The 18,805-nt window shown below is 48.0% G+C and overlaps 1 protein-coding gene across 1 annotated transcript in view; it reads left to right on the top strand.

Moving 5' to 3' along the window:
• The window catches only part of LOC119394783 (beta-mannosidase-like), a 163,995-nt gene that overhangs the window by 132,855 nt on the left and 12,335 nt on the right, over window positions 1-18,805 (top strand). The window contains exons 12-15 of the mRNA XM_049415987.1: window positions 1,247-1,528; window positions 1,922-2,015; window positions 3,841-4,023; window positions 8,547-8,656. Of these exons, the coding sequence (XP_049271944.1) occupies window positions 1,247-1,528; window positions 1,922-2,015; window positions 3,841-4,023; window positions 8,547-8,656 (669 nt within the window). The remainder of the gene's footprint in view (window positions 1-1,246; window positions 1,529-1,921; window positions 2,016-3,840; window positions 4,024-8,546; window positions 8,657-18,805) is intronic.

The raw sequence follows: 18,805 nt of genomic DNA, 5'->3' as shown, positions 1-18,805 counted from the left end.
TCGAAGCGAATGCGACTGGGCGACGCTCTCCCGAGGGTTGAGTCTGCAGCAGTACTGCGCCGAGTCCGAAAGAGCTTGCATCTGCGGATACTGTCGTGGCATACGACGGGTGGTACTTGGCCATGCACCTGTCTGACGTCAAGAGTTCTTTGACCTTCTTGAATGCTGCCTCTTGCTCATGCTGCCACACCCAACTCGCAGACTTGTTCAGCAAGGCTCTGATGGGTGCTGTGACGTCCGAGATGTGTGGCAGGAATCTGGCGAGATGATTCACCATTCCAAGCAGTCGTCTAACGCCGGCGACGTCTGTGGGAGCTTCCATAGCTTTGACCGCTTCAACCTTGCTTGGATCCGGCCTGATACCCTTAGCTGAGACGACAACACCGAGGAAGGAGACCTCAGATACCCCAAAGCGACACTTGTCCTCGTTCAACGTGATGCCTGCTTTTGCAAGACGAGATAGCACCTGGCTCAGTCTGGCGTCATGCTCCTGGCGGGTGCGTCGAAAAACCAGAATGTCATCTATCATGTTGGCGACCCCTTCTTGGCCCTCCAGGATTCTTGCCATCTGTTTCTGGAAGTACTCGGGAGCGGAGGTGATGCCAAAGGGGAGCCGGCAAAAGCAGTATCGGCCATATGGGGTGATGAATGTCGTCAGCTCTTGGGAATCGGCAGAAAGCTTCACCTGGTGGAAGCTTGCGGTCGCATCGAGCCTTGAAAAAACTGTTGCGTCACCGAGGAGGCCAAGGACTTGCTGAACCGTTGGCAAAATATGCCGTTCACGGAGGACGACTTTGTTGAGTTGAGTCAAGTCGACGCATAGCCGGTAGGAACCATCGTCTTTCCTGACGACAACGAGGCCAGAGCACCATGGAGTTGGCTTGTCGATCCTGCGGATCACTCCCGCGCTTTCCAATTTGTCCAGCTCGCGGCGGACGACCTCGAGCAGCGGGATGGGGATCCTGCGGGGGACGCTTAGCGAGAAGGGCACGGCGTCGGGTTTCAGCCGAATAACGTACTCGTCCTTGAGAGTGCCCAATCCCTTGAAGAGCTCGGCGTGCAGCGTTGCTTTGGGACTCTTGAGTTCGTCAAGAAATTTCACAACTTTCAGGGCTTGGAGCGCTGGCAGTCCTAGAAGAGGCACAGTGAGTGACTGGATTACGTATAGGCGCTGGCAGCTTGTTTTTCCTTGCCACCGAAGTCGTGCCAGATACGAGCCTAGAACACGAAGTGGCTGTCCTCCAAGGCCGGTGAGCAGACTGTCGACTCTGTCGAGCTTGGCAGGCAGCGCAGGGAAGTCACTGGGTACAGCAGATACTTCGGCGCCGGAGTCGACTTTGAACTGCGCTGTGTAGTTGCCAACGGTCACGTCGACGAACTTTGCAGCGGCGGGCGTGCCCACGGCATGCAGGTGAACGGAGCCGAGCTTGTTCTGCTGGTGCTTCCGCGAGCGGCAAACTTCAGCGAAGTGGCCTTTCTTTTTGCAGAAGTTGCAGGCGGAGCGTCGAGCCGGGCAGTCCGAACGTCGGTGAGGCGCGCGGCCGCAGAATTCACATGTGGACGGCTCGCGAGCGCACTCGGCTGTCCGCTGCGACGTAGTAGGCTTAGCTCCGGAGCGGCGACGAGAGGCGAACTTGCTGGCTTTCGCGGCGTCGAGGTTGAGCTCGCGTGCGTGCTCGGTGCGGTTCTGGGTCAACTCCTTCTCTTTGTCGGCGTCTTCGGACTGACGGGCTTGTGTCCATGCCTCCTTGAGCGTCAGCTTCGAGTTTCGGCACAGCTGATCCGAGAGGCGAGAGTCGCGGAGGCCGACGACGAACCGGTCGCGTACGAGCCTTTCCTCGACAGCAGCTGACTGGTAGTTGCAGCGCTTCACCATTCTACACAGTTCCGCGTAGTACGTGTCGACGCTTTCGCCGGGTAGCTGAACACGCCTGTGGAACCGCGACGACTCGTAGAGCTCGTTGGCCGGGTGCACGAAGTGCTCAGTGAAGCGGGCGGCAACAACTTGGTACGAGGCGAGCGACTGGGCGTCGAGCGAGAACGTCTCGAGGAGCGGACGTGCCTCCGGGCCCATGCAGTACAGTAGCGAGCATACCTGCACGTCTTCCGACGCTTTTGTCAGTCCCGAAACCGCGGTGAAGTCTTCGTAGCGGCTGAGCCATGTCGACCATGTTGCCGGGTTCGCGAAGTCGAACGGTGCCGGTGGCTGAAGGTTCACGCCGTACAGTTTTGGCGGCTCGCCGTTCTCGAGGTCCATCGTGCTGCCGTTCCGTCGCGGTAAGGCCTAGGGCTGGGGGGCGTTATTCCTACGCTCCGAACTTACTGTCACGCGATGTCACCCCACTTCTGACACCATGTCGCGTGGTTAGTGCCGCAGGGGCACGGACACGCAGAGACTGACGCGTACACGCTGCTCGCTCGGACGAAAATGTAACCTAGACTTTATTGGGGTACGAACATATATATGATGCACGGCAGTAACAGGGGGCGCCACACTCCAGTGGCGGCCTAATCAAAAGGCTGAATTGTGGCAGTGCTAAGTGCGAGTTCACTCTGAAAAAGTAATTACAGTATGTTTTTAAAAGATGGTTTCGGTTTCTACTGTACCCTGACGTCACAACACGGTATGAACTTCTCGTCACGTGCTCGCACAATGTATATAGTGACGTTTCCACGGCCGCTCCGTACCGTGGCTCCGTTGGTGACGCACAAGCGGCCATCTTGGAAGTTTTGGTACCTGACGTCATCATAACTGGCCATACTGCTGTGTGAAGTCACCAGAAAACTGTAGCCTGTACCGTAGAGTACTGCCTGACGTCAAGGTAGTGTCTATGTCGCAGGTGCGCCATAGAAAAATTGACTTTGATGTCGAAATAAAATATCTTCTCAGCATTTGCTGAGCTTCACACTTGCTCAGAGCCGTCTCTGCATACAGGAGATTTGCATAGCAGAGTAAACTCGCCTTCTAAAATGGTGTCAGTACCCCTTTAAAGGGACACTATAGAGCAAAGCGATTTTTCTCGCATTAGTAAAGTGGTCTTCCACGATACCAAAAACACCACGCTTTCTGCGCGAAGACGCTTAATAAGCGAGAAAACGCGCAAAAAGAAAATACAGGTGGCGACGCCACCTTGGAATTCCCGCACCATTTGCTGTGACGTCACAAATTTTTGACGGCGCCTGCTTGGTCCTACGTAGTTCCTAGTCGGTTAAATCGAAGTACATTGTCCTCTGAGGGGGCCAGAGACTTGACATAACGAGTTTGTGGAAATTTCGTCGAGCCAGTGGCGCCAAAATACGGTAAATGTTCTTTGAAGTCTTTTACGTCACGAATCACAAAGTTTGGCGCGAATTTTAAAAATGAAACGTTGAACTTGGTTTTCCCCTTCAATAATAAACCTATGGTGGTGAAATAAACTACACAAGAGTTCTCCGAGCACATTTTATTAATTTAAACCAATTCATTGTTCCTCTTTAGTGTCCCTTTAAGCAACATATATGGCAACACAAGCCGACAATAGGCACGGTAGATGTGTAATACTGAACGAGAACGTAGAAAGATACTGACACACTGTCGGTGGTTCAAGCGAGTGAGTGAGTGAGTGAGTGAGTGAGTGAGTGAGTGAGTGAGTGAGTGAGTGAGTGAGTGAGTGAGTGAGTGAGTGAGTGAGTGAGTGAGTGAGTGAGTGAGTGAGTGAGTGAGTGAGTGAGTGAGTGAGTGAGTGAGTGAGTGAGTGAGTGAGTGAGTGAGTGAGCGAGTGAGTGAGCGAGCGAGCGCGAAGAATTCTGTCCTACCTGCTCTTCGTTCTCATCGTCACTCCTTTCTTTTTGCCGTTAAAGTGCACTACTACGAATACTGGGACAATTCCTGGTCGCCGGCGGGTTATCCGATTCCTCGATTCGTGAGCGAGTACGGTCTCCTTTCTTACCCATCTCCAGAGACCATGAAGAAGATTGCGCCGGAGTCAACGCTGGTATTCCCTATGTCGCCATTCCTCGAAACTAGGCAGCATCACAGTGAAGGTACGTATAATGCTTTCGTTAACGAATTATTAACCCAGCCACTAATGATAGAGCGGCAGCGGTTTCAAAGTGCCGGCTGCTGTAATCTGCGAAGTAGCACAGTAACATGAGCAATATTTCCGACAGACGCATGTAGCCCGTCTACAGAAAGCGTACTGGCAAAATTCAACGTCACCGTGATGTCAGGAAGCTTTAGAACTTGCGTTATAGAGTAACACAAATACGCTAGCTAGCTTAGTGTCCCAAGCCGTGCTTGCGTTCTATTGTAAACCGGTTTGAATTCTCCTGTACGTACACCCGGTGTTTAGCGTGCACCAAGGTGGTGAACCAAAAGCTAAGCGCGCACAGTACTTCCGTGAGCTGAAAATACAGATAGCCGGTTACAACCGAAAAATAAATATAATATGCACCCACAGGCCGCATTCATTTGTGCACCACCTGTCTTGTCCCTGTCTCGTACTCGTCTCGTAATATGAAGCGCAAGAAGAAATCATTAGCAACCACCAACTAGCCCAATTCATCGCTACGCATTCAGAGTTGGAGGTGTCGCCATGACATCACCTTCAATGCGCACTTATTGGCTGGTTCAGGATAGGCGGGCAAGCAGTCGCTTCATTCGTTGGTTCGTTGTACGCACGATATACTACGTTATCCAAGGCTACACTGTCGCTGAAAGTGATTGTTTCGAAATATGGCCCCAGAGAGCTGCACCTCCGTCAGAACCGTGGAAGGCAGCTTTCGTTCGGAGCGCAAGTACATGTTCTCTACTAATTCAATTGTTAAGCTTCCTAAAAAATTAGGGCAGCTTCATACTGGCGGTTCCAAGCCTGAAGGAACAGTGGAGAATGGGAGGCCTCCCTTAGAAAATGTTGGCTTAACTTGGATTGGCGAGCAAGCGCCACCACTTGGAAAACGTAGACAGACTTCTTTTTTCATCTTCTTTCACACGTACGTGCTTTATTCCGGGGTCCACCAAAACTTAACAGGCGTATTTCCGTCACAGATATGACTTTGGTAACATGCACACTAACAGATGCAAAAGAAAAGCTAGAAGGAAAAGGTTCATTGACGCGAATGACCTGGGAGCTGAACCCACGACCTCCCGGTCCGCGATGATAGGTGCCGGGCGCTCTACCTAGTGCGCTACCGACGCACTTGTACGAGCTTCACAAACGCGCCTTGTATCTATGACATATTCTCCCACGAACGGTACTCAAGCGAGCCGGTGTTGTCGTCTGGGAGCAATGAAATGAAGTACTGCGTCATGGAACTAACGAACGCTCATAGGGAGCGATTCATTGACGACGCAGTTAGGGCGCCTCGATGCCAGCGAAGGAACTCTGGCCGCGCTGATATTGAGGAGGCGCCCTAGACGCGGTTACGCGCTCTGCCTTTCGTGTCCTGTCAGCGTGTGACAGGTCGTCGTGAGGGTAGTGCAGCTTCTACATGCACCAACGGTGTTTCTCCGCCCCATACTACTCTGAGTGCGATGGCGCCGAATAATAAAACTGCTGTACAGAAAAGAAATTACGCTGACAGGCGAATGTCGCGCAGTGAGTGCTTTGGTGCAGCGAGAGACTCCATCGGGAAGCGGAACGCTTTCGCGATGGCGAAGTGTGTACTTCTGCCTTCCCCGCTGCTGAAGCGCAGGTGTAGTGTACGCATGAGCACAGGCGTAGGTTACCCTATTACTGGGGAGCGCACACCTTGTCGTTTCTCTCCTCTATTAACGACACTTTGAAGGAGTACCAGCTTTTATTGTGTGCTCGTTGATGCCATCACCATATGCAGTGTCCATGTATATGTTAACTTCAGCTACCTCAAGGGTTAAATTATGATCATGGGCGTTAGTTGTTGGGACGGAGATGTGCTGCTAGGCGTCAATGTGGGTGCGTCCACGTCAAACGGTGTTATAGCTGCCAAACACCAATAGACATTGTGCAAGCTCTCGTATATCAATGCACGATTGACAATCGGCTACTTCCGCAAAGAGACGTTTCACTTTCGTGTTATACCAATTCCTATGACGGAAGGATTAGCCAAGCTTTTTTCTTTCATCTATCTTTCTTAACGGCGCATACCCCTTTTCTGTGGCCCCCTACTCCTTTATTTCTCTTCACCTTTACATCACTCCTCCTCGTCATCTTAGCCTTTCCGGCACCCTTGCTATACTGTGCTATGGATAGTATGCTATGATATGAGCTGTTTGGCACATACCCGCTTTCTGTGGCGCATACCCATTCGTGTCGCTCTCCCCTCCTTCCGTCTCACCCTCACATCACTCCTCCTGACCCTCACTACTCTTTCCCACGGCGAACTACATTACGAACGTATAGCTTTTTTGTAGCGTTAGCTACACTGGCCTAGCTGAGCCAGTTTCGCGTGGATCCTCAAGAGCCGTGCTGCGCATGTGCGAGGATCAGTGATGTCACGCACCGCAGCCGGCACCTCCCGCGCACTTCGCCGCCTCTGGAAAGCGCAGACCGGCAGCGGCGAGTCGCGCACTCCGCCGCCGCCGCGCGCGACCGCCGCCGCCGGTCTGCGCTTTTTCATAGGGGTGACGTCGTAGCCTTGACAGACGTATTGGCGCCGGCGAGCGCGCAGCTATTCGCCTTCGTTGTGCACTCGCCGTCTGACACTGCGCTGGAGCCGCTTGATAGCGCCTCTGACTGGTGTTTGCCAGTGTGGTATAGCCATGGAGAAGGAGAGCGCAAATGCTGCTCAACGGCGCAGAAGAGCGGAGAAGCTTGAATCATCGGATCCCGAAGTAGTTGCCCGGCAAAATAAATATACATGTGCCACATAATACGTATACCATGTGTGTCATTGGAGCAGCAGTAAGCATGATAATCAAGCTAATCCTAGACAATCAGGAAAGCTAAGAATAATTAGCTGAACCTTTGCTAACGCTACGTTATCCTGGCATCGCCGAGCTAAGAAACTGCAGCATTTTTTTTCCGGAGCAGTGTCAAGCACTGGCGTGGCTCTGTGGTAGAACACCTGCCTGCTACGCAAGCGGCCATGGGTTCCATTCCCGCTCCAAACCAAGATATTTTCAATGCTATGCTAGAAGCTGCTTGAGTTTTCTGGGGACGCGAACTGGCCTAACGAAATGCTTAACAGCTCCACCGTAAAATAAAAGTTCGACGTTTTCTATTACAATATTATTTTCAAAGGAGTATTGATGTCAGGATCTCTGTTAAAATTTGTCGGGACGTTTAAGTTTACTAACACCAATGACACAAACATGTATGTCCATATGGCAAAATCAGCTATCAAAAACACGCAAAAGTGTTTGACGTCACGAAAACGGCTGAACGTGGTAGTATGGAACATATACTCTGGCTCTCTATTCGTAGGATAGCAATGGTTGTGGGCGGAGTTTACCTCTTTTCTTAGATTGCAACCGACGGATGTAAATCGCCTTCAAAGAGCAAGGAGATAATTGAAGCTACTACTAATTAAAGTTCGTACTCGGTTCGCTATAACCTATAATTCGCTATATCAGTATTTGTTATAACGAGGTTAGGCTGTATGTTGATGGGTGAGACGAGGATGGTCGCACATTGTTTTGAATGTAGCGTGGGGATACAAATGGAGCCCACACAGGCGCGTAGGGGGAAAAATGCCATCTAGCCGGGTGGCGCGGGGTCTCCCCTGCGTCTTCTCTGGACCCCAATAAAGTTTGCATCATCATCATCATCATCATCATCATCATCTTGCAGATGTCCGATGTGTTCATGGGATTTCGCAGATTGAAAGCTTTCATGAGATACATAACCAATAAATATTGATCCTGGTAACAGTAACTGCAAAATATGAGGTGCGTGGTCGCTATATTTCAGTGGGCGTCGCCCCTGATCTGTGCCTATGAACAAGAACAACTCTTCAAGAAATAGAATCTGTAGTAGACACACCTATCGGTTATCATTTTAATTATTCTAGAAACTGATCAATGAAGATCTTTTAAAAGTTTCTAAGAACTTCTGCAGTAACGCTTGAATAGTTCTAAGAGTGTAGTTTAATTGATTGTGTTGGATCTGAGAGAAATAATTACTACCTATCTCTACGTCCCTAAACTACCTACCTCTACCTCTGTGTCGTGTCCCTTTCTTTTAGAAGTAATGAAGTTCTTCGGAAACGGAGATCATTATCTAACCCCACCGCAGTACACTACTCCGTGGATTTGCACCTTTGAGCTCGAGATTATGGGTGTGATCCAGGCTTTGGGATTCCGATGGGTGTAGTAATGCAGAAATAGTTCACGCACTATGCATTTGGTGCGCCTTGAAGGAATGCCAGGTGATCAGAAGCTATATCAATAAAGTTTTGATAAACTGCTTATTAGAGCTAGAGAGAGAGGGAGCGGGATTCTATAGACTGCAATGCAATCATTAAAGCAGAGCCGAGCATGAACCCAGCGTGAGAGATCGCACGCTACAGGCGTATTGCGCACATCGTGTACTTTTTTAAGAAGAAGCACAGAATTTACAACACGATGCCTTGTTTGTGCTACCCTACAGGTAAAGTGGAGTTAGTACGATCGCTGTACGTGTATTTCGGCATAGCCGCACCTTACTCTGGTGTCAACGGCACGGAAGAGGGATACGCCATGATGTCGTACTTGAGCCAGGTAAGTTCCCCTTCAGAAAGTGCTTTCCTTTACAGATGGATAACTACAATCTCGAGAAATATACGGTTTTCCATTAAGGGCGAGTCGATGTTGAAATGGAGTATAACAAGCTGTGGGTGAGGTATTAATGAAATTCTCTTTTTTTTTTCATTTGAAAGGCCCATGTACGCAATTATGCGCGGAATATAACGTCGTCCAAATGTCCGCCGTGGCTTCTCACGGTGGCACGGATCCGAGTGGTACAATTTAATCACTCTGCCACATAGATCCGACTGAACTTGAACGATAGCCTTGGTTATGTTGACCCTAAAGGCATCGGTCGATTGCGGTTTATTGATGTAGACCTGCGACTTCAGGAAACCTCACAAGGAAAAAGTCTAACTTGGTCAAATCGCATGATCTTTGTGGGCAGTTCAGGTCACCTCTGCGAGAGCCTACGTACTTTCAAATCGTTCATGCAGGATGTCCATCGTTACGTCCGCTGTATGGCATGTAGCGCCGTCCTGCATGAACCAGATGCCATCAGCGTCCATATCGTTCAATTTTGGCCAAAAGAAATCGGTTATCTTTACGTAGCGCTAGCCGTTGACCGTGATGGCCTAACCGACGTCGTTCGCAAAAACGTATGCACAAATGGCGCCGCCGGACCAAAATCCGCACCAAACAATAAGTTATTGTGGATGGAAGCCGCCTGGTGAACCTCATGTAAGCTGGGGTCGTCCCCCATCTACAGAAATTGTACTTGTTAACATAGCCATTCATCCAAAAAGGAGCCTCGTCGCTAAACGTGATTTTTCGGGGAAACGTATGCACGAATGAACGGTCATTTTGACTACAAATTTTATCATTTGAACGAGCTGCTCCATCGTGTAACTTGCCATGGTGATTTGGCTTCAGTAACTGAATAATAAACGATAGATTAAGACAGACGCCACAAAAAGAAAAAAGTCATGGCCGCTACAGACTGCCAACATCCACCCACCCGTAATGGAATACCCTATACATAGTGTTCACGTGACGTCACGGACAGGTTCCGTACGCTGGACACCTCAACATGGCGGCCACCGTGACTTTTTATCTCATAAAGGGGAGGACACACTGTCATTCCGTCGCCGGCTTCTTTTGTGTTCCCCCCGCTTTCTTCTCTTCTCCAGCCGCGCCAAGGGTGAATACAAAGGAACGCGAGAGGGCACAGGCACTAATGTGATGTCACAGTTTCTTGCTCCGCGCGCTCGAGTAAGAGTTCACGCACGCAGCGTCTCAACCAGCTGGTACCCGAAGATGGTGGCCACGGTGACGTCAGTGCACACTATGTATAGTTAACGGATATTGCTCTTAAGTAAAGAGAAGTGATATATATATATATATATATATATATATAACTACTATTGATATGTCATGGGAATAAGTAGGGGTACGAATTATTCCAGTGAAAATGGATAAAAGGAAATAGCAAAAATAGGTATAATTTTGAATTGTTTACGTGGGGGCGCTTAACTGGCTGTAGCGCAATATTCGACATCGAAAACTCATTTTACTTTGCGGAGGTTACGGTGGCTGTTCGAACTAACGAAACTACTTCTGGTCGAATTGGCGGTTCTCTTCGACGGGACCTCGAATCGTAAGTGCTAAATGTCGGTGTCGAGCAAAAGCTTCGGGTCTTCGTATTCGATGAGTTAATGCGATCGCCAGCGGTGTACGCCATCAAAGCTAGATGCAAGTGCAAGGAAATGTAACCGGTGGCGTAAATCCAGAAAAATCTCAAAGGGTGACACATATCTTGCCATGGCGGACATTTTGATTTTATGGTGGCTATTCTTTATTTATATAAAAATTAAAATCAGGCTTTCAAATAGAATTGGAAAATTTTTATGGGTTCCCATCTCACGTAATTTCATTGTGCTATGGATTTGGGGATACCGGTCGAATGGCACTTGGCAATTTCAATACAGCCTCACACGGCTGAGTGGCATTGAACGCAGGTACACGCTACGAAATAAACAGGCGTTTAAAAAAAGTTGAATGCGCTACACTTAACTGTTAGGCAATTTGAATATGTGATGACAAACATAAATCTCAACAGGGACACCACAAGGGTATCGCCCCCAGCCTGAACACAAGGGGGATGAGGATCCCCCTGACCCACCTTGTGCCACAGGAGGGAGGGAAGTCAGGATCCCCCTGACACCCCCACCCCCCGCTCTGATTTACGCCAGTGAACGTAACCGAGAAAAAGCAAATCGGTGCAAACCCGTGGCACTTGTTATTGCTGTTTGGATAAATTATAGTTTGGACATCAAAAAAGCCGCCAGATCCCACGCATTGTGGGAATCGATGTAATGCGAAGCTGCCAGCAAAGACCTGCATACATCGTCATGTCTCTCACTAAGGAAAATGCGTGCCACTTATGTTATTTATGTTCGTTACACAGTAACGTCGCGCAATACCAATTTCGGGGTAGACCAGGCTAGCGAAACGGCCGCCAGCGCACCATGAGCGCGGCACGTAAGTCATGCTGTATATGACATGCTTTCATGATTTTCATGTTAAGTCGTGTTAATTATGTTCGTCCTACAGTCACATCGCGCAATACCGATTTCGGGGTAGATCAAGCTAGCGAAACGGCCGCCAGCGCACCATGAGCGCGGCACGTAAGTCATGCTGTACATGACATGCTTGTCATGATTTTAATGTTAAGTCTTGTTATTTATGTTCGTCACAGAGTCACGTCACGCAATACTAATTTTGGTGTATATCAATCTAGCGAAACGGCCGCCAGCGCACCATGAGCTTGGCACGTAAGTCATGCTGTACATGACATGCGTGTCATGATTTTCATGTTAAGTCGTGTTAATTATGTTCGTCCTACAGTCACATCGCGCAATACCAATTTCGGGGTAGACCAAGCTAGCGAAACGGCCGCCAGCGCACCATGAGCGCGGCACGTAAGTCATGCTGTATATGACATGCTTTCATGATTTTCATGTTAAGTCGTGTTAATTATGTTCGTCCTACAGTCACATCGCGCAATACCAATTTTGGTGTATATCAATCTAGCGAAACGGCCGCCAGCGCACCATGAGCTTGGCACGTAAGTCATGCTGTACATGACATGCGTGTCATGATTTGCACGTTAAGACCTGTCAGTTATGTTCGTCATACACTCTTGTCACGCCGTATCAATTTTGGTATATATCAAGTTAACGAAACGGCTGTAAGAGCACCAAGACTGTGGCATGTATATCATGTCGTTCATGACATGCATATCATGATTTTCATGTTATGGCTCGTCATTCATGTTGTTCATACAGTCATATTATGCCATACCAATTTTGGTGTACATTCGATTAACGAAGCGAGCAGGAGAGCACAAAGTCGTAGGCGGCTAGATAGATAGATAGATAGATAGATAGATAGATAGATAGATAGATAGATAGATAGATAGATAGATAGATAGATAGATAGATAGATAGATAGATAGATAGATAGATAGATAGATAGATAGATAGATAGATAGATAGATAGATAGATAGATAGATAGATAGATAGATACGCTCAAAGTCGCAGAAGTTCGCTAAGAAATGCTTCGAATTTAAAAACAAACAAAAACGTTGCATGAATAGTGGGGCGTTTGAACCATTACATACTCACGCCACGCTCCAGGAACGATAGTCAACATTAAGCCGACGCTTTGCCAGCACTCAAACAACACTTACCGACGTCACGCAACAGTTAGCAATCATTAGCCATTGCTGGCAAACATTACAGCCAGCAGTGGCTAATGATTATGCGCTCAACCTCAAGGGCATCTCCTTTATGAAATCTCTAACGGCTTGCTAATAAAACTTTTTTTTTCAAATGAATTAATATTCTAGTATATATTACGGCTCAGTTATGGCTCTGATAGTTTTAACGCGATAGCGTTTAAGAGCTCGTATCGCAGAAATTGCGCCGTCGGCGTCGGTGTCGGCACCGTTGGTTGTGAGCGAAAAATCATCATCTTGTCCGTGACCTAAAAATCGAAAAAGCTGCAAATAAAAGAAATAATAAAAATGTTGGGTCCGAGTGAGAATCGAACCCAGGCCATCCGCGTGGCAAGCAGGTGCTCTACCACACAGCCATGCCTCTGCTTGGAGATGCACTGAAAGTAACTTTCATCCTTCCCAAAAATACGCCTCCTGTATACAGGTGTCACAGTACGAGATGTAATATCGCAGTAATATTGCGTGGTACAAGCGTACATTGCCATCGGGCGTCACACTATGTCAATATCACGACGACTTGGTGGTTTCAAGAGAGCCACCCATTACAAAAGGCACACACATTAATGCGCGTATTCCCCTAAAACCACGTAGTGGGTGCATCGCAACTTCGAAAAGGTATCTCGCACATAATTGCTCCTGGTTTAAAGCATGCTACCCATTACTAAGGCACACACCTTAGTGCGCGCATTCTCTTAAACACTCGTAGTGTTCGAAGTGCGCACTAGGGGCAGGATATCGCTATCGCGTTCAACTCTTGAAGGCGAAGTTTAAGTGTCCCCCAATTTTTTATATCCTGGTGTCCTTCGATAGTGCCTTTATTCCCCAATTTTATGACTGAAAATGGCGTCGTTTAGATGAGCCTGGAAAACTGCTTATCATCAATCAGTTGTCAATGATTTCTACACGTCGTCTAAATTCTCTGCCTTGCAATAAAGGGTTATCTCTCACTCTGATCAATTGGTACCATAAATTACCATACTGCTTACACTGATGGTCACATTTTGTTGTCCTTGAGCGTGACAGCAGCAGATTTACGCAACACGCTCAAAATGACTGGAAGCGGTGACTTTTCAATTACTTTCTTTCTTTCGCATTTGCAGTGTGATCGCAATCGATCATCAACGCTAACATACAATGCCAGTGATTCCACTCCTGCGCCAACTGCGCCAAAGTGCGCCAAATTGTATTTACTGCGCCATCCTGATAATATCGACGAAAATTGCGCCAAACTGCGCCAAAGTCTCGGGTTTGGGGGCGTCTGTCACCGGTAATCGCACGGCCGGCGCGTCAGAACATGTGCAGCTTGATCTTGGGGCAGCCAAAGTCGCAACCATGGACCAAGAATTATTCCGCTGAATAAATAGCGCTCGCGCGTGCGTCCCGAGTAAGCCACGATGCCATGCACGGTGCCGACGCAGCTTCTGTTCTGCAAGTCGGCTCGACAGCAAAACGCGCTCTCCGCAGAGACTCGTGACCAGGGTGTCGGAACGGAACGAAAACCGAAAACGAAAAACAAAAAAAAACGATATTTTTGACCGGAACGAAAACGTAACCGAAACTTTATCTATTATTTCGTTCCGGAGTGAAACCGAAATTTTTTCAATCGTTTTTCGGTTCATGAGAAAACTTAGCAGTCCGGAACAACTGAGCTCATGCAATGTGAGCATATCTCAGGGTACAGTATTAACGCGTACCTCAGGCAGCAATTCCAAAGCAAAGATATGTTGAAATTGTGCGAAAAACGAAAACAGTGGCAACCAGAGATGTTGATATTAGCGCAAGCGGACTTTTGCGGGCCTGTCACGCAGGCCAAAGTGGAGAGGGCATTGTCGGCGCTGAAGTTTGTTACAGCGAAGGCTCTTATGAGATCACAACAGCTGATTTTGGCACCATGGTTGTCCGCCGCCGCCTGTCTCCGTGACCACTATCGCGTGAAGTAAGAAAAAATAAAATGAGAAACAAATTTATAGGATCGGATGGGATTTTAACCCGCGCCCCCTGCGTGGCAGTCGAGTCTTCCACCACAGTGCCACGCTGGTGCTTATAACTCCTTCGCAAAAATACTCTATACAGGCGTCATGTCGGGCAAGGAATCGTGTTAACATATGTAATACAGCGTGGCAGAAGAGTAAAACGACAACTAGCCATCACACAATGCTAATTCCACAAAGAGTGTGTGGTTTAATGCTTCCCACCCACTGCAAAGTGCTCAGCCATAATTCATCGTCATCAGCCACAGCACAAAGCGCACATAATGCCTTACAGATGTGTAGCGGCTACCACGATTCTCCGAAGAATCACGAAAAATGACATAGTGGGAACTTCGGTACTTAAGAAAAATTACGATGATTTATGGCGTAGTGGGTACCCTGCATGTGTACTTGTATCAGCTGCCCCAAGAGACTCTACAACGGGCTCTACAAAGTCCGCTCTTTCAACTTTCGCTGTGACTGTGCTGCGCATTCCGCGCAGGCCTGGCAATCTTTTTATCAAAACAGCGGTCTCGCACATCACAGAGTGCACTCAGTGACGTGCTGCTTCTGAGATCGTGCTCACTCCCTTGACACAAAGCACTGATCCCACTAATAATCGTGATTGAATTTGGAAAAAATAAATACTATGACTTTGAAGGGTATACTGGTTTGTGCTAGTTGGTAGGAGTTCATCGTACAGTTACTTCCGCTCCTCTGAAGAACGTGCTTTACCCTTGTCCCGCTTTCTTAGGAGGAAGGCAAATAACTACATCACAAATCAAATGTTTTTTAATGATTACTATAGCTTCAAATTTTCCCATAAAAAAAAAAAAAACGTTACGAACCGTTACGGAACATTTTTTTTTCGTTCCGGAACAGAAACGGAACGGAACCTCTTGCGATGGAACGAAACTAAAATCGAAACGAAAAACATTTCGTTCCGACACCCTGCTCGTGACGTCTAGGCCTATCGGTAGCGAGAAAGTGCGACGGCGATTCATCGGCGGACGTCGTCTGTTCTAGAAACGCTGCTGATAGCTCGTTTCAAGCGTCGCACGGCACGTAAGGAAAGCAATGTTCAGTAATAACTACATGTGTGCTGCTAAAATGTCTGTCACTTCTGTTTCCGGACATCGCGGAATGAAATCTGGGATCGCTAGCAGTATATATATGGAACAATATCGAATTTTCCTTGCTTCGCGTTTATGGAAGAGCACGCGAACGGTGGAAACGCGTTCACACTTTTCATCAGATATACTTTATCCACGGATCTTCATTCGGAAGAGCTTTTTCGTAATTGCTTATACCAGCACGTCCGAGTTTAATCACTCTGCGGTAAATACCCCCTAAAAGGCCCTGCCCTTTCGAGCTCACGTGCTAGGGTTCCAATTCGAATTTTTTGCTTGCTTTTTAAAAGTCTCATCTCATTAACAAAAGCATATCTCCTGGTCGGAGCAGCCGCAAATACGCAGCTGTCAGTAGCGGGCCCGTCGCTGACGGCCCACAGTGAAGCGGCTACCCCATGTTACACGTCCGCCCCTCGCTTTCGGGGGTCAAGAGCTGACGGGTAAAAAAACTCAGTTTCGCTTAAGGACGAAGCAATGAATGCGATACCAACAAATTGTATTGTTAAACGAAGTAAGGCTCGTAGCTAACTCTTTTGGATTCGATCTCGCGTGACTCAACAAAACACTGGTTTAAGGGAATATGGCCGCTCCAGGAACCGAAGCGTTTTCTTGCTCTGCGTTCTCCAAACACGAAATAAGCGTTGAGAGCACAGCAAGTTTACGAGCCGTCTCCTGATGCCTCGAGATGGCGTGCGCGCAAGCGACTGCGCCCTTCGAACGATGCGGTCCCCTGGCGTCCTTTCATGCTCCTTACGAAAGACGGGCGGGGCGTTTCCTCTCTGTTTGATGAGCAATCGACGGCAGGCCCGCACGCGGGAAGATGTTATCTCATGCGCTGTCCGTGCGACGGAGACAGACGGCCGGCTAGCTTAATCTCCGCTTCAGCCGCGTTCGTCGCCAGCGCTCGCGAGCTTTTATCCGCGGCTAGAATGCGCGTGGTGATGTTATTAATTTGGTCTTTATACAGAAAATTACGGCAATGGCTACGGCGAAAATCCGCGGAGAGCGTCCATATATATAATTGTTATCACAATAAACATTTAAAAAAAGTTGAGCCATTTCACTCTGTGAAGTGGATGATAAGCGAACCTGTTTCGCGCATGGCAAGGAGGTGATATGGTGGAGGACAGTTTGGTATGTAAGGCCAGGTTGTTAACGTTCAATACGCAATATTAATGCGAAAGCATCAGATGCTTTATCAAACACGAAAATTGACCGTCGGCGGCGTCAATCGATTGATGCAAAAAATAATCATGTGATGGCGTCATCATCACGTCATAGATCGCCAAAACTTGTGACGTCATCATGGCGTCATATATCGTGATGTCACGTGATGACGTCATCACGACATCGTCGCTTTACACTGCTTCCGTAATCGGTGCGCCGATCATGGAGCTAGCGCAAAACCAGGTGAGGTGCAGATAGCTTGCAGAGAAGGAGGGGGAGGATCAACCCGTCGATCGAGAAGAAAAAGAACCTGGCTTTCGCCTTGGAGTTTTCTTAGGGGAATGCATTAGGGACAGTTTGGCTCTTTGGCATTGAGGCACTGCTGTACATCACGGCGTTTGTCTACAATGTCTGCTGATAACCACATAGATGTATTTAGAGTGTTATTTCATAAAGTGCAGTTTTATTGATCTGGTATTCTGTTTATTTGCTAGTGTCGAAAATAATCGCCGAAGAGGTTAATCCACAACACTCAACTGCATGAGCCCTTATTTTTTCATTAGCGAGTGAAGTAAGGAGTTCTCCTGAGATGACTTTTTCCATGAGATTTGCAATGAATCGAAATATTTCTAGCCTTCATAAGAGCCCCATAGTAATATTCCGGTGCTTGAATGTTATTGCAATATGCTTCTGTAGTGCACTCCAGGATGTAAAATTCGCTGCTCCAGAGTGCTCCCAGATGCAAAACTATCTGCTCCAAAGTGCTCCAAAATATAAATTTTGCTGCTCCAAAGTGCTCCAAAACGGAAATTTTGCTGCTCCAAAAATTGCTCCAAATCAGAAGTTCTCGGTAGCATCACTGCAATGCTCTTCGCAAGCCTCCGTATATTAACGTTCAGCAACACTCCAGCATTTTAGGGGCGAAGCACCTTACGGTCTCGGCTTGTCGGCGTGCTATGTCGTAGTCACGGTCCATCATAAACGGGTATTCGCCACAAAAATTGGGTAAATACCACTACTCGTCACCGGTTCATACTATGCATATTATGAGTTAAAGGTTCGACGTTACTGCCTAAAACATTATGCTTGGCTTAGCAGTGGTGTCAGAATCCCCGACGAAATTTACCAAGGCGCTCAAGTTCCTTTTGTAAAACCAGAGACACAAATGTGCATCTCTACGGAAGGTTATCTATTTGAAACACCACTTCTTGAAATATATCTGCAAAGTGCTGGTGCTTTACTGGCCACCGGTCCACTAAAAATGAAGAAGGCAACAGTTAGTCAAGTGTAGCGATGTGGGCTTGTTGGTGCAATTTGAAAGGCAGTCGCTTATCGCTGGTGAAGACGAGGACAACAAAGAATAGACACTGGACACATGGACACATGGTAGCCGAACAAATAGGCGACGAAGTTAGTGGAGCTGAAACACCCTTCCCTATGTGCCGTAGGGAACTGAAACCGGGCATTTAGGGAAGAAGAAGAAGCACCTTAGGGTAAGCTGCATTCCGACGCAGTTTTCCGACGTCGTTAGTGGAGCTGAAATACCCTTCCCTACATGCCCTGTTTCAGGCTTGGCACCACCACTGCTTCATCAAAGAAATCTCTCTCAAAACAATGTGGCGAATTACCTCGGTCAGGCCGTTCTTCTTCTTTTGCGGTCTCTTCTTCTTCTTCTATGTCTCATTGCCCATTAGCAGCGAATTAGCTGTAGGAAACACCGGCGCAAACTGCATGCGTCGCCCCTCCCCAGGTTTCACGTTAATGGAGCTGAAACACCCTTCCCTACATGCTTCACCCCTCCCCATTAAAAAAAAATCCTCCTTGGAGGTGGCCTGCCACGGTCCATTTTAACGCGAGAGTGTTAAAGAGTTCGTTTCGCAGAAATTTTGATGTCGAGGTCGGCGTCGGCGGCGGCGTCTTTAATTGTGAGCCAAAAATCAGCCTTGTCCATTAACTAAAATTCGAGGTAGATGCAAATAAAGAAATAATACAAAATATGTTCGGTTCGATTGGCACAGCGACTTCCAACCGATGCCTTTTGCCGCTCGGCCACCACACATACAACCTCCACCATTCTAACGGCGAGGTATTTATAAACACTATTCAGCGTTGATGGTA

This window comes from Rhipicephalus sanguineus, chromosome 5, assembly GCF_013339695.2.
Source record: "Rhipicephalus sanguineus isolate Rsan-2018 chromosome 5, BIME_Rsan_1.4, whole genome shotgun sequence".
NCBI lineage: Eukaryota > Metazoa > Arthropoda > Arachnida > Ixodida > Ixodidae > Rhipicephalus > Rhipicephalus sanguineus.
This window is presented reverse-complemented; position numbering and strand designations above follow the sequence as displayed.